The sequence below is a fragment of the Pteropus vampyrus genome, unplaced genomic scaffold, assembly GCF_000151845.1.
Source record: "Pteropus vampyrus isolate Shadow unplaced genomic scaffold, Pvam_2.0 Scaffold113, whole genome shotgun sequence".
Lineage (NCBI taxonomy): Eukaryota > Metazoa > Chordata > Mammalia > Chiroptera > Pteropodidae > Pteropus > Pteropus vampyrus.
This window is the reverse complement of record NW_011888894.1, coordinates 3,296,517-3,313,230: the sequence shown is the minus strand read 5'-3', so window position 1 is coordinate 3,313,230 and position 16,714 is coordinate 3,296,517. Positions and strand designations below refer to the sequence as shown.

General features: G+C 44.4%; 1 protein-coding gene across 1 annotated transcript; it reads left to right on the top strand.

The window, feature by feature from the left end:
• Nucleotides 1–1,916: 1,916 nt before the first annotated feature.
• Nucleotides 1,917–15,230, top strand: PROKR1 (prokineticin receptor 1). The gene is made up of 3 exons (XM_011365592.2): nucleotides 1,917–2,049; nucleotides 4,055–4,701; nucleotides 11,949–15,230. The coding sequence occupies exons 2-3, from the start codon at nucleotides 4,217–4,219 to the stop codon at nucleotides 12,643–12,645; spliced, it is 1,182 nt and encodes a 393-aa protein (XP_011363894.1). The 5' UTR covers nucleotides 1,917–2,049; nucleotides 4,055–4,216; the 3' UTR covers nucleotides 12,646–15,230.
• The last annotated feature ends 1,484 nt before the right edge of the window (nucleotides 15,231–16,714 follow it).

Here is a 16,714-nt window from a genome sequence, read left to right as displayed (position 1 = left end):
GACTCTATGAATTTGCCTGTTCTAGTTACCTCATATATATGGAATCATATAATATTTGTCCTTTTGTGCCTGGCTTATTTTACTTAATGTGATGCTTTCAAGATTCACCCATACTGGACCATGTATCAATATTTTACTACAATTTTTTATTGTCATAAAATACACATAGTATTTACAATCTTAATCATTTTAAGAGTACAGTTCAGGGAATTAAGTACATTCACACTGTCATGAAGCCATCACCATCATTCATCTCTAGAACTCTTTCGCATCTTGCAAAACTGAAACTTGGTACCCACTAAACAATAACTCTCCCTTTCCTTATCCCTTTAGCCCCTGGCAACTGACATTCTACTTTCTGTCTCTATGATTTTGACTACTCTGGTACCTCATATAAGTGGAATTATACAATATTGTCTTTTCGTGACTGGCTTATTTAATTTAGTATAAGGTCCTCAAGGGTCATCCATATTGTAGCATATGTCAGAGTTTTCTTCTTTTTTAAGGGTGAATAATAGTCCATTGCATGCGTACACCATATTTTGTTTATCTATTTATCTCTTACTAGATGCTTATGTTGCTTCTATCTTTTGGCTATTGTGAATAATGCTGCTATGAATGTGGGTGTTCAAATACTTCTTTGAGTCACTGTTTTTAATTATTTTGGCTATATATTCAGAAAGGAAATTCCTGGATCATATGGTAATTCTATTTTTTAATTTTTTGAGAACATGCCATACTGTTTTTCACAGTGGCTGTATCATTTACATTCTCACCAACAGTGAAGGAGAGCTTCCATTTCTCCACATCCTCGCCAACATTCGTTATACTTTTTTCCCTTTTTTAAGGATGAGAAATATTCTAATGTATATATATGCTACATTTAAAAAAATCTTTTCATCAATCAGTGGACATTTGGGATGTTTCCACCTTTAGGCTCTTTTGAATAATGCTTCTGTGAACACTGGTGCACAAGTAGTTTAGTCTCTGCAGTCAGTTTTTTTTTGTTTTTTTGTTTTGTTTTGTTTTGTTTGAAATCACAGGGCGATTGTAAATTTAACTTCTTGAGAAATCTATAGACTTGAAAGAGATCTGCGCTCTGTAAGTTAGCTGTGTTCGTCCCAGCCTTCTGCACAGATACCCGCTGGTGGGCGGGGGCTCCTCCCTCCTTCAGGCATCCACGCCACCCACCTCCAGCACTCTATTGCTTTCGAGCAAGTAGTTCTCTAAGCCTCTTTTACACAGAGGTACAAGCGTCTGAAATGAAGCTGACCCCGGTGTCCACCTGGCCTCGCAGGAGGGAACGCAGGTTGGGTGGGTCCCAGCGTGTCCTGCGAAGGCGGGGATGTGGGCAGGAGCCCAGGCTCCTCCCGGTCCTTTGAAATCTCACCAGCGAAGCGGGCCGTATCCGCCCACTCTGGCGGTGGCTCTGGGGCTGACCAGGTGAGCCGGCTGAGAGGTCCCCAGCCCGGGGGCAGGCGAAGCCCTGCCGCATGGGCACCTCTAGCGCGGAGTCGGCGCTGAGCCCTGCTCCGAGCGCCGGCGCCCTGGTTCCCGCCCGAGGCGGCCGTTCTGGAGCCTGAGTTTGGGGAATGCTCGCCGCCCGCCTGGCACGGCTCCCTTCGGCGTTTCCGAGCGTGGAGCTGCAGCCTGTGTGTCGCGAAAACTCCGGCCCCGGGACAACTTCGGGGTCCCCAGCCGCGCTTGTGCCAGGGCGACCCCGAAGTGTCCCCGCCTCGAGCCCGGACCCCGAGCACGCCTTCCTGAGCCAGCCGCCTGTGCCCTGGGCGCCCCGCGGCCCGCGGGGGCGGAGACAGCGAGCGCGGGGCGGGCGCTGGCCCGGGCTGGCCTCGCCGCGGAGCCGCCCTCGCTCGGGTCTACCGCGGCGGCACCAGCGCTACTCCCTTTGGAGCAGGGAAGGAGCCCCGAGAAAAGGAGGAAGAAAGAAGGGACTTGTCCTCTTTCTGCGGCCCAATGGGAGAAGCTCGTGTCCCTGAGCCCAGAATAAAGAAACCGCGACCCGGTCCGCTGGGCGCCGGGATGCCGCAGGTACTGAGCGCACCCTCCGGGGCGATGCTCCAGACAGATGAGCCTCGCGGCGCCGGCAGCCGCTGGGATGCAGGGGCTTTCGCATGCGGAGGGGGCTTTTCAAGGAATTGACACTGGAGCCCATTTCTTCAGGCTCCTTCCGCCCTTAGGTGTAGGCTTCGAGGCGAGGCTCCGAGGACAAAGTTGGGGGCAGGAGAAGACTTATTAGCCGGGGCTGCAAAGAGAGGCTTCCGGATTCCGAAGGGTCTGGCCAGGGGCAAGAGCTAAACGGCGCGATCCCCAGAGAACACTGGATGGGAATGGGGTTCCTCTTTGAGAGGTGAGAAGGAGAAAAAGATCACTGGACAATTTCTCCCCAGATCTCAGATCTCTTCCTTCCGCACCGAAAAGCTTCTATTACTCTTTGTTTTTAGCACCCAACTTTGAGCCTTCCAGGTAGCAGAGGTGGCGTGATCTGAGACACAGGGCCTGACAGGAGTGCGGACTGTCCCACCCGGATTGGGAATTGCAGCTGCACTTTCTGAGCTGCAAACCTGCCCCCGCCCTGACCTTTCAGATCTCGGTTCTGCTGCTTAGACCTGAAAGGGGCAAAGGACAGGGCCTGAGAGGGGCAGAACTGATGGCTCAGAGGAAGGACATGAATCTGAGATAAGTGGGGACGAGAAGCTGGGGAGAGGGGCAAGAATGGAGCTGAACCTCATTGGAGTTCAGAGGGACTTTAACCCCAGCCCCCAAAGTCAGGTCCAGATGTCTCGCCTTTGAGGAAGGTGGGCAGCAGGCTTTCCTGGGGGTCTTAGGGATCTTCCTTGTGTCTCCCTTTACCAGGAACCTCACCTCAGGTTTTCTCTCTCGGATTTTCCTGATATTTCCAGTGCTGTCCAGACTATACAGCCTTCCTCTTACATCCCAGCAACCTGGTCTGAGGTTTTCAGGCCCTGGGAGGGACTGGTACTGTGGGAAGAGGGCAGGGGCAGGGACTCCAGCATCCTCTTGTTTTTTGTTTGTTTGTTTGTTGTTGTTGTTGTTTTCGGTCCCCAGCAGTACAGCCAACATCCCCCTCTCCTCTCTAGCCCTTACCCCCAACCGCAGCCCCAGTATGTGATGTGGTGGAATCATCTGTGTCAGGATTTTCCTTCCCTCCTTTGCAGCTGACTGAGGAGGCTGAACGCTTGATGTAGTAATTCCTTGCAGTTTTAGGGTGAAACACCCTCCCTCTCCAGGGAGCTCCATGCTTTACAGACATTATTGATCTCTTGCCTGGAGGATGTTGAAACTTTGAGTGTTTAAGCTATTTACTCTAGGACACACAACCAGCCAAGAAAAGATTTTGCTCCAGACCTCCCTTTCTAAGCTATTCAGTGATTAGGCTGTGACTTTAACCCTTCAGCCTCTGCCTGAGAACAGGCTTTGGTAAACGTGCCTGGCTTCTAAGGTCACAGTAGACTTGGATGTGGGAACAGGAAGCCCAATGAGGAGAAGGGAAGGTGGCTGTTAGGTAGGCTCTGCTATTTCAGAGTAGCGTTTTGCTAGAAGAAAGGAGATCAGCTCATGGAGAGCAGACAGGATTGTCTCAAAGTCCTCCCTCTTCGATGGTATTCAGAATCATTTTGTTTAAGCCACAGAATGGGACAATTCCACGAGGACAAAGTTCAGACTGTCAGGACAGGGAATGGAGTTTGGAGCAGGTCCCTTTTGTTATCTTCAGCCCCCCTACGCTCCCAACTTTGGTCCCTGAGAAAAAGTGCAACATTTCACAGTCTACAGTGGAATGAAAATAAACTGCATCAGTGCCCGATTGTCTCCATAACAATTCAGACTTCCCCGAATGAGTGAGTAAGTGGTTGTTATTCATTTATTTTTTCTCACTGGTTCCTTTATTTCTACTCCGTCACCCCAATGTTCACTCTGAGCAGGTAGCTAATGGGTCTGCTTGGGTTACAGAATGGTTTTCAGTTTGGCCATGCTCACTCACATATGTAGCCAACTGTTTGTATGTCTTTCAAAGGCTTAGGATGGAGCTCCGATACTGTACAGGAAGGATGCTGGCAGGGACACTGTGACTCATTTAGGGAGAACTGAGTGTCAGCAGAGAGAGAAGACATCAGCCTTCCACATCACCCCGGAGGAATTCTCAGCAGTGTTGCTCAAGAAACCACCACCTGGCCAGATGGAAGTCATTACGGGAGACATGGATGAGAACGCCACCAACATCTCCACCAGCTTCTTTTCTGTGCTTGACACCCATGGAGCTCAAGCTGCTTCCTTCCCATTCAACTTCAGCTATGGTGACTATGACATGCCCTTGGATGAAGATGAGGACGTGACCAATTCTCGAACTTTCTTTGCCGCCAAGATTGTCATTGGCATGGCCCTGGTGGGCATCATGCTGGTCTGTGGCATTGGCAACTTCATCTTCATCGTCGCCCTGGCCCGCTACAAGAAGCTGCGCAACCTCACCAACTTGTTCATTGCCAATCTGGCCATCTCTGATTTCCTGGTGGCCATTGTCTGCTGCCCCTTTGAAATGGACTACTACGTGGTGCGCCAGCTCTCCTGGAAGCATGGCCACGTCCTGTGCGCCTCTGTCAACTACCTGCGCACTGTCTCTCTCTACGTCTCCACCAATGCCCTGCTGGCCATTGCTATTGACAGGTGAGTGAGGGGACATTGGAATTGTTCATTGCAGTTGTGATGAATGAGAGATATCTGTACTGCTCAAAGATGTGGATGCACAAAGGCTTAAAAGTTGGCCCACCGACTGAACAGTGAGGAGAGTTCTAGATTTCCAGCTGGCAAGCAGAAGATGGCAGAGCCCCATTGAGTTGGGCAGTAGGAGGGCTTTTGATACCCCTTTGCTATAAACATGCTTCTAGATGTTGTATCTGTTCAAGGTCTATAGGTAGACAGGTAAGAGACTCTGTGGAGGGACAAGATTAAGTTCTAGACAGGTACCTCTTGAATCAACTTCAATATCCTGAGAGAGGTTTCTGTCTCATCAAGACTTCCTCTACTAAAACATGACCCCTCTAGCATGAATTGATTTTAAAATAAGATTGAAGGATTTGTTTTGAAACAACAACAAAAAGGAACATAAGCTTACTTACTCTTTTAGTTGTTGCATTAATCAGTTTGCTCCCTTTTATACATTTGTGTGCAACAGTGCAGAAGACTTGTTTCTAGTGATGGTAAATAAAACCAATAAGAGCAGCCAATGCAAATCTTTCTGATGTTATGTTTAGTCTTTTCATTTAAATGAGTATAATTTCTTGTGCTAATGGGCCAAGATGGTTTTTGTTCCCTTGGGACAATCTTTGCAGATGTAAAGATAGTTACCTTGAGGGTCAAATCAGGCCTCTGTGTACTTCGATGTGAACAGCCCGTCCCTCTCCCTTAACCCAGAGAGCCTAAAGCACAGATGTTCTCCCTGTTCCATGGCCTTAGGGCTCTGGTGGAGTTTGATCCTGCCCCTCACAGTCAGGACACCCCAGGACAATGTTCTGGGGATGAGCACAATAAATGGGGGCCTGTTTTCTGGAGTCATAGGCAGGATAACCTGGAATCAGCCCAAACTTGAGAAAGAGGGGTTGAGAAGGAACAAGGCTTTAAAACCGCTGAAGGGCGAAGCCTTGGCCTCTTTTCTCCAGGGAAGGATGTCAGGGAATTAGCAGCTAAAACAACCCTTGGTCTGTCACCCATAGAAAGTGCTTAGAGGTGTCATCCCTGCAGAGGGCTACTTCTCCTTGGCCAACGTCTTCCACTTGAGTCACGGAGCCACACAGTATTTTGTCCATCCAGGCACAAACCTTGAGTGGACCTACAGAAGAAGCAGAAGAGGGACAGTCAAGCGGGGTATCTGGCCCTTAAGTCTCCTTCACAGTTGTCAAGGAAGAGCGCTAGGGACCTTAGTTCTGACTTTTTCTAAAAGAAGAAGCTGCCATCATCTCTCTCAGCGCACCAGCAGACAGAGCACATCGGGTCATTTCCTGAAGTTTCACTCTAGCAGGACATCTTTCCACAGGGGTGCTCTCAGCCATTGAAAGTGGGTTAGGTAGGTGCCTGTTGTGGGGTGGGCCCCTGCCCTCTGGGTGAGATCCATTTCACCATGTTGGGGTCTACTTGTTGAAAGGGGTAACACTGTCATAGGAAGTGGCTTCAGGAGGAGAGAAGCCAAAGTAAGTTAATGAGCACTGGGTTACTTTGAACATATAAGAGGTAAGATCTATGTCAATCAATTCCCCTCAATCTCCTGAACTTCCTTTAAGTTCACATCCTACTTTCATACCAAACTCTGCTTGTCTAAAATACGGCAGGCATTTCTCTTTCAGCCTGAGTTTAGATAATGCGATTTAGATATAATAAGAAAGATTAATTGAAGAACTTGCTCTACATCATGGAGCCTGCTATTATTTAGAGTGGGGCCGTGAGTGGAAACTTGCACCCAGACTTCAGGGGAAAGCACTGTTGCCTGCACAGGGCTGTCCTGAGGCCTTGGCCAACTAACCAGCTCCTCCAATGCATTAAGTTCCTTTACTGATGTTTGTGGTCTTTCCTTCAAATTGTTTTTATTTTTGTGTTTTGACCATCTAGTTTCAAATTCCTATCTAGTCTCATGTTTTGTTCAGGATTTGATCAGTGGTTTTCAGGTTTGATTCAGTTAATTTGGGGCAACTAATTTTTATCTTGATATAAGAAATATACCTACAGTTATAAAAGTAACTTTAATTTTTTTATAAATTTTTCATAGGAATAATGTTAGTGGTTATTCTGCCGGGTTTTAAATACCTGTTGTACCACCTTTTAGCTGTAGGGGCTTGTGTTAGTTATTTGATCACTCTCTCCATCAGTTTTCTCATGTATAAAATGGGAGTAATAAGAAAACCTAATGTACTGGGTTGCTTTGAGGATTAAATTAAACAATATAGGTAATTGTTTAGAACAATGCATAAAACAGAGTAAACATAAATCATAATATTGTAATTCTTGAATTAAAGGAATACCAACAACAACAACAACAACAAAACAGATAAATGAATATTTCTGATTGGCTAACCTATTTGTTGTCATCGAAGTGATTGTTTTTATGATGTGATTTACAAAATAATAATATAAGGTTTTTTAGAAAACCAGCTATCAAGATAGAGCAGAACAGAACTATTTATCTTCTACCTGCCTAGACTACTCTGTTTCTCTTATTGGCTCCATGGTTCTCCCAAGCATCTAAACTAGCAAGTCTCCTCTGGCCTGGACACTCTGACCTTTTCTCCGGCATTCGTTCCATTTTCGGGTCCTGCCAATACTCACCCCTCCCTCCCATCTGTTCACTCAGGGCTGGACTATCATAGTCTCCTTTTGATCTTCCTGCCTTCGGTGTCTCTTGGTCTGCTCTCTGCCAACCCTCCTCCCCTCACGATCCACGCTAAACATTCATTCATTCATATATTCAGACAATGCATTTTTGTAGAGTGACTGCGATGTGACAGATACTATTCCAAGCCCTGGGGATATGATGGTGAATAAGAAAAAAAGCTCCTTGCCCTCATGGAGCTCACATACATGGATGGAGAGAGTTAAAAGGCAAACAAACAAGGAAAGTGATTTTAGAGCATGAGAAATGCTCTGAACAAAATAAAAACAAACAAACAAACACAAAAGCCTTGAGCGTGGCAAGGTGGGAGCTATTCTAGGTGTAGAGTCAGGAAAAGTGCCTTTGAGGAGAAGGCATTTGAACCTACCTCTGAATGATGAAAAAGAAAAAAAAAAAAAAAAAAAAGCCAGCCTCCTGAAAATTGAGAAAAAGCATCCTGGAAAAAGGAAATTATAAGTACAGAGGCCCTGAGACAGGAACAGACCTGATGGGTTCTAGGAACAGAAAGAAGGCCCCTGTCACCTGAGGGAAGAAAGCAAGACTGCAGCCCACTTAATCTTCTGTCTTGTACACGTCCCCTCTCTCTGGCTCAAAAGACTTCTAATAACTCCATTGTGTATAAAATACGGCTCAAACCCCTTCGCCTCCTCTTGCAACCTTTTATTATTGAGCCCCAGCCTGCCTCCCAGTCTCATGCTGGGTAAACCCATTTTATGTCCTGTTTTCCAAAAAAGGTTGCAATCTTTTTGAAAACTGTCACCATGGCTGGCTACATTTCTATTTGTTCAGTGCCAGGCACTGCTGACAGTGAAGTTTCACTAAAATCCTAGGTGCCCAGAATTCACAGACAGCAAAAGGTTGTAAAAGAAGTAAAACATAATCCTTGCTCTAAGGAGCTTACCATCTAGAGTGGGGTGGGGTGGATGGGTGAGAGCTAACACTATGAAACAATTAGAAGATAAAGGATACATTTTAAATGAAATTTAGAGAAGGGTGAGATAATTGTGTACCTGAGTAGTCAAAGGAGGCTTTACAGAGGAGGGAGGTTTTTAACTGGCCTTCAACACATTACAATCGGCAAAGTAAAGGGAAGATTTTCCAAGAGGGTAGAACAGTGTTTGCCAAGGTTTATAGGTGGGAATGCTTGAGGTATGAGGTCTCTTGGGGAAGTATGTGGGACAGAAGCAAGGAACATTTGAGGGTAGAGATCAGAAAGGATAGGGCCATATTCCAGAAGATCTCAAAATCTAGGCACAGGGATTCAGACCTGATGGCAGCAGGGAACTGAAAAAAATCATAAAAGGACCCCGTACCCCCAGGTTGGGGTTTCCTCTTTGATATGGAGATATCTACACTGTCCTTGAGGTGTATCCTTCAGATCCCAGAGCATGTGGGGTACTGGGGCCCCTCATGCTTTTTTATCCAGAATCCAGGCGAAACTGGTCAGCCTGTCTGCTCAAATGAGGCCAGCAAAGGCACGAGTAACCATGCTCAGCCCTAGGTAACAAAAATGCTTTCCAGTGAGCTTGTCAGTTGGAGCTGGCTGGCCCAAGGAGCGGGTCATGAAATCCCCGCCCATCCCATGACCGGCCTAGTAGCTACTGCAACTGCCACTTCCATGGTTTGTGTTGGGGCTGGGTCCTGAGGACAGAGAGGAAGCTCAAATGATTTTTGTTTAATCACTCAGACTGCTATCATCACACAATTACTGCCTGGACATTTCTTTGTCTAGCAGCCTTTATTCTTTGTTCTCTGGAAAATGTTGGCTCAAAGTGGTTCTGGACCTGAGCCATTGTAGTGGTAGACACACAGGGCAAGCCAAGGGCATATTCATAAGCAGAGAAAAGTATCTGCCAATTGCCTGACTTGTTTTTGGAACATCAATAAGTAGGAACCAACCTACTTATTCTCATGGAGAGAATAGATGAGAAAGACAACTAGGGTGCCAGGAGCGTAGGAGGAAGGGGTATTGCTTGCTCTGGTTGGAAAGGGAGAAGACAAATGGCATATTTGTGAGCCTACTGGATTTGGAGCAAGATATGTATGGGTGTGCATCATGGCTCTGTCAGTTTCCAACTATGTGGTTTTGGCAGATTATTTAATTTTTCCAGACCTCAGTCTGCTCATCTGTAAAACGGGCATCTTTTCTCTCTTACGTATTCAGTAGAGTTGAGATTATCTAATGAGAATATGGATTTGAAAATGTTTTGTAAATTGTAAACTATTTTACAAACATAAGCCAGTAGTACTAATACTAGAGTTTTGGAGTTCTAATCCTAGCACAGCCAAAGTTGGTGGAGAGCCTTAAAAAAATTTCTGAAATTTGCTTATTGGTAAATGTATTGGGAAGGCCTTTTGCATAGCTTCTGGCGCTAACCTTGGGGATGAGTTAGGGTGATGTCAGAGAAAGCCAGGATAAAATAACTATCTGATGGGTAGTCCCAGATGACCCTGAAGATTAGTTTTGATGTGAAGATAAATAGATCTAATAAAATAGAAAGTTATAGAGTACTTGCAAACGCAGTAAAAGGTAAAAGGATATGTATACAGAATAGCTCTGAAAAAAAAAAAACATTTTAGAATGCTAGTAGTTTCTTGTGTGTTAAGGGCCTATTGTTTATATGTAGTTTCTGATTGGAGCCTCACAGTATCTCTGTGAAGTTGGTAAGACGAGTGATATTCCCATGTTACAGGTGAGGAAAGTGAGCCCACAATACTAAGAAAATTACTCAAATTCATATAACAGGTTCGTGGCAAAGCTAAGATTAGATTCTTGGACTTCTGACTCCTAGATCAGCATTCTCTACTACTTGTTCGTTGAAAAAACACTTTGACTTTGAAACATCATAAAGGTTTAGGAAGTTATTATTGGGAAAAGAAGGAATAGAATTATATAGTGAAAATTAATATACTAAACAAGTATGACTATAGAAATATTCTTTGACAGAGTAATCAACAGAACATGGTGGGGTAGTTAGAGAGGGAGAGAGCTAGTGAGAGCAAAAAGCACTAGATTCTTAGTTTTTGTTATGAGTCAGAGTAAATTTGGTGCACTCATTGTGGCAGGAACACCATGGTGTTTGTGAAGGGCCCATACATGTACATTGACAAAAGCACTGCTAACTGACCTGCAGACACTGCCATTCCACTCTTCAGCACTCAGGAGATTGGTGAGAGTGCCAGGGATTATTGCTGATGGCAGAGTGTGTTGAGCAGCCATCTTGGTGTCCAGAGGGTGGACCCAACCAATCCAACTTCATCTAACATCTGGGAGCTAGAACACAGCAGGAGTTTCATTCCAGTTAACTCTCCAAATGACACTTGATGGAGCCAGCTACAAGTGATGGGAGGCAGGAGGAGGGACAGAAACAGCAGGAATATAATCGGAAGAAAACAAATAAGGATGAACCTCCTCTTCCAATCAAAAGCCCAAGAAAGATGACATTAAAGGATTGATTTCAAAGGAAATAGAATTGGCTTGGCTTTCCTTCAGGCCCCTGTCACATTTGCTCTTGGCTCTACCTGGGATAAGCTGTGGGCACCTGAGAATGTGTTTATTTCCATTGTTGATTAGTCATTCTCTCCTACTTCACTTCCTATCTTTCTCTTTCTCCAACTTCCACCCCCTGCCAGACACGAAAAGTCTTCCAGGAAACCAGAGCTGTCTGTATAAGTATGTGCACTCTCTTTGGGAAGGAGGTTTCATACCGCAGGAATGACTCACATCCCCCAGAAAGTGCTCTCTCTTCATTCCTGGACCACTGTGGTAACAGGAGCATGGTTTTTTTTGGAGAGGACAACAGCTATCTGGTGCTTTGTGGTTAAAAAAATACATTCGTGTATATTCTCAACTGATTTTCACATCAACCTAGTGAGATAGGGTTAAATGTTTTCTATGAAGAATCTTATGGTATATGACCTTGAGAAAGTCACTCATCTCTCACTTGGCCTCTATTTTTCTGCCAGGAAAAGAAAATAAATGTTCACATGTTTTTCATCCCCCTTTGCATGCAGAGCAATGTTTTTAAAAAGGTGGAATGAAGACAAAACTTTGCCCACTGCTTCCACTGGAAAGGGCAAGTTCTCCCAATAAGTCTTTGGAATTATCAGGCTTTCTTAGCCTTAAACTGTGGGGGTAATTAAGACGAATGGCCCTGAAAACAGGAAAGACCTGGGAATGGTGCCATGGTGGAAACTGATGGGAGGCATTATTACTCCATTTAATAATAATAATTACCATTTACTGAGTATATACCATGTTTAAAACTGTCAGGAATGGTGTAGACATTAGCATACTTAATCCTAGAAACAAACAAAAACTTTTGCAGATAAGAAAACCGAGATTCAGAGACTAAATAAAACTTGCCTGAGGTTGCAACAGCTAGTAAGGGGTTTGCATTCAAGTCTGACTTGCTTGAAAGCCCATATGCCATTGTGTTTTTCCTCCACACACACCATTCTGAGCAAAAAAAAAATACTATCATCATCTAGCACTTCCTTATCACAGTGGTTGACCCATTTGTGTTCGTCCTAGATATCTGGCCATTGTCCACCCGCTGAGACCCCGGATGAAGTACCAAACAGCCACTGGCTTGATTGCCTTGGTGTGGGTGGTGTCCACCCTCATCGCCATCCCTTCAGCCTACTTCACAACTGAAACAGTCCTCATCATTGTCAAGAGCCAGGAGAAGATCTTCTGCGGCCAGATATGGCCAGTGGACCAGCAGCTCTACTACAAGTCCTACTTCCTCTTCATCTTCGGCATCGAGTTCGTGGGCCCTGTGGTCACCATGACCCTGTGCTATGCCAGGATCTCCCGGGAGCTCTGGTTCAAGGCGGTCCCCGGTTTCCAGACGGAGCAGATCCGGAAGCGGCTGCGCTGCCGCCGGAAGACGGTCCTGGTGCTCATGTGCGTCCTCACCGCCTACGTGCTGTGCTGGGCGCCCTTCTATGGCTTCACCATCGTGCGCGACTTCTTCCCCAGCGTGTTCGTGAAGGAGAAGCACTACCTGACGGCCTTCTACATCGTGGAGTGCATCGCCATGAGCAACAGCATGATCAACACCCTGTGCTTCGTGACCGTCAAGAACAACACCATCAAGTACTTCAAGAGGATCATGCTGCTCCACTGGAAGTCTTCTCACAATGGGAGTAAGTCCAGCGCGGACCTTGATCTCAAAACCACGGGAGTGCCTGCCACTGAAGAGGTGGATTGCATCAGACTAAAATAATCCTATGGACCTTTCGGAGTTTAAACACAGACAGAACCTTTGGGACAGAAATCAGTGTGTTTAGATAAATGTTATCACCCGGGAACTGTCGGTTTTCTGGAGAAGGCAGAGTAAATGGATAACTGTGTGAACGCTGTGAGCAAGGAGCTGAGATTTTCTAAAACTGGTGTGATTAGACACCGTCACCAGTGACTGACACTCTTTGAATTTCTAATTTGTGCAAAGAGTAAGCATTGGTGAACTATATATGTTGACAATATTTAAGTGTCAAAAAAGAAAATAGGGACTAAATCAAGAAAAATGTCGGAGTACAGACAGCCTGGAAAAACGAGATTCCAGAAGGGAACCCAAGTGGGTACCAGGACTGTTGCAAATGTGTTTGTAGGGTGAGGGTCCCTCTTGGCCATTTCAGCTGCTCATCAGACACTGATGTAGTCAATTTCTAAAATTGTTCTTAGGCTGGAGTTCACTCCTAACCTTTGTGGGGTTGGAGGCAGGACGCAAAACTGGCTCTTGATTTTTTCTTCAACACTCCTTATCCCTGCTCTTGACTCTCACTGTGAAGAGCCTTACATGCATGCACATGGACACTCGAGTATGCATGGCCAAGTTTTGTCCAAACCCTCTTCTTCCGCGTTGCACTATCCCCACTCCCCACTCAGGTAAGGCTCATCGTCTGGAGGAGGGACCTGGAGAAGACGCCACGTAGACCCTGGAATCCATTTGGATGGGAAATAAGGGGTTTGGGGCACCTGGAACAAGTTAAGAGGGGAAAGCCTGGGCTCAGGATGGGTATGTCCCCTTGGCTCAGTGGTTTTCTCACCCCATGGGGAGGGGAGCAAGTAGAGGGCCTCTGAAACTATGGAGCGCAAGGAAGGGGCTCAGGTTCTCTGGGTCGACGGGTGATATGTTTCCACCTCTCAGATATCCTGGCTTGGACCTATTAGACTTCTCCTTAAGTCCCTCTCTTCTGTCTCATGTTTCCAGCTTGTGAAGCATAGAATCTTTGAAAGTGGCTACAATACCTCATGGATGTGGCTATCAGCCATTTTTCCATTCCCACCAGCTTTCACCCTCATTGGTATGATTCGAGGTCACGATGTCTTTGTCACTGGTGCCTGAATCCCATCATACTCATTATTCCTTTGGATTAAAACTTTTTTCTCCTTTAAAATGGAGGTACTTTTAGGAGGGATAACCCATCACATTTTCCCCCCTCAGTATGAATGAAGTCATGCCATCCAGTGGCAGGCGATGAAGATCAGTGGTAGAACCCTGGGCACCCAGGAAAGAAAAGGACATACAAATGAGTGATGCGAGGCAACAGTGGATGACTCCATAGGCTTATTGAGAGCTTGTCACACTTTCTAATCATCTCTTTTGTTTGGTGTTTTGAATTTTGGAATTTGGAATTTTGGAACCAGAAGATCTGATTCAGCCTTCCAAGTTTCGTCACCTGTGTGATCCTAGGTAAAGCTTTTTGGAAGGGATGATAATACCTGCGGTGTCTACCAATGAGCTGGTTGTGACAAGCCAATGATATAATATGTGGAAAAACTCTTTCAACCACACAAGTAATCAAAAGAATGGACTAATAACTGTGTAGTGTGCCTGGACAAGGAAAAACTTACCTTGGCTTCTGTAATCTATAAACTTCACTATTTTCCCCTTTCATTATTGTTTATGTAAATTATTTCCTTATATCTCTTAGCAGTGCTACATGCATTATGTTCTTAAAAACAAGTTGGTACAAAAAAGTGGTGAAATTTGGTGGCAGACGTGTGAAAGGAAATGGTAGATCAGTCTCTAGTCAGAAGATGAGCTCAGAGCATCACAAATCAAAGCATCTTTGTAATCATGGAAGTATTGGCCATCTTCCTATGCTTGTTCCCACCCAGCATGAATCTGGGCAATGAGGTATTTGTTTCTCAATCTGTTTTTATTCTCAAGTGTGTGTACAGCTATAGAGTTGACTTGTCCTTTTCTTAAATAATTCTAGAGCAGCACCTTTATAATGCTATTTAAGTGACACCTCTGTGGCGTTTCCCCTTCCAAATATAGTTAAGTATTTTGAGCAGCAAAGTTTATTTTTTTAAAGTTATCTTATTACCCTGGAAGATACATTTCAAAAACCTATTTTTTTCCTATTTATTATTCAGTATATTTACCCTACAGTTTAATCAGAATACTCTCAAAGAATAAAAACTAATTAAAATGCTAGCCTAAATCCAACATGCCTTGAAAGGCAATTCTTACTTTTAATAAAATCATATATTGCATTGTAAAACAAGGAATGTTAGTTTTTAGACTAAAAAATAATAAAATGATATAATTTATTGCCACTGTGTTCACCTTTTTCATTAGGAATGCTAAACAACAATTGGCTGTATTAAATAGGAGCTTTTTATATGTGACAACCAAACCTGTTTTTGCTTTTTGGCCTAAAGTGTATCAATTTTCACTCTTTTATCTGTAATATGCCTAGATATTATATCTGCTTGTGATTTTATAGTGCATGAAATTGTGTTGATGTCAAGTGAAAAAAAATGTACATATATAATCATTCACTATAATGTTTTTGTAATTTCCACCCCCCATTCTTTTCCTAGTTATAGTGTGATGGTTCTTTGAGTAAACACTGAATAAATGCTATTCTATGATCATACACATTGTGAGAACAGTGCTAACTCATGCTCATATTGCCTATGAACTTCTCCTCTCCATCCTAAAGAGGTTTAACTTATTTATATCTTCTTCCTATAAGTCTGCTCTGGTAAAATCATTAATACTTTTTAGCATCTAAGTGCCAAGACTGGAAATCTGAAGACCTGTTTACATCTGTTACATAAGCTAAGGCTGAACCTTTGAACAGGCTTAATATCTGCACATGCAAAGTGAACCAAGAGATGACCTATGATACCACACTTTGGTCAAGTTAGTGGCTGATTCATTGAACTGAGTAGCCTGGCCAGTAGATGGCTTCTCCAAAGACTGGTGGTAAGCCCAACAAGGTGATGCTTGTGCTCACATGTTCCTTTTCTGTTCTCTACATATTTGTTTCAATATGCAGAGAGATATCCACCTTGTCATATACAGACAGATAAGATGTGATTTTGGAAAATCAAATCACTTTCTTAACTAAAGTAAAAGAAAGGCAGATTTACAACAAAGCTTTTAGAAATTTTGCTTAGTGAGTATACATTTAAAAAATAAGTTCTTAAATCAAAGACATCAAAGCGTGGCAATAAGGCAGTCACTACAGCAAGCCCTCGAGCGTGAAACGAGTTCCATGTTCACGGTGGAAAAGAATGCTAAAGAATTTGTGAGAAGTCCAGAAAATTATAAATATGAGTCCTGTTCCTTGAAAAATATGATAAATTTTGGAATGAATCCATAAAGAATGATCCAATTCTCCTTCCTAGAGTGTGAGAATATTAAATTCAAGTTATACATTTTATGATAGATGAAACTGAAGCCCAGAATGGGGGAGAGATGTTCTGAGTCACACAACTGGTCACTGTGAGAGCCAGGGTTAGATCCTAAGGCTCCCAGTGCTCAGTGTAGGGTTTCCTATCATGGTGTTCCTGGGAGCAGGGAGCATCAATCTTGGAAAGGGAAGGGTCCTTTCCAAGAATCCTTGAGATGACTATTCAACTGCAGTCTGGTCTTCTCTGGAGACCCTTAAGAACTTTAGCAGAAACATTCCTCATCCCTTTGCAAGCCAAGTTTAGCTCATCTTACCCTTGGGAACTCACAGCTCAGACATGAAGACTAGGAGGTTTTAAAGGAAGAACTGATAAAAAAAATGTTTACCACTGCTCTTTCTTTACTTTGCCTAGTTGGGGGTCTTTAGGACTGTAAAAGGAGAGATATCATGCCCCTGCTCATGAGAACAGCTGCCTTTCCCTGTGAAAGCAGAAAATAAAGATACAGAAGCCATGTTGGCTGAATGTCCAGAATGGATAGCAGGCCTATGTGGTCAAAGTTCAGTGGCATCAGAAGGCCACCTATTGCTGCTGCCAGTAAAGACAAGAAAGGTTGAGAAGGCTTTTTGGATGAGGTGGGACTT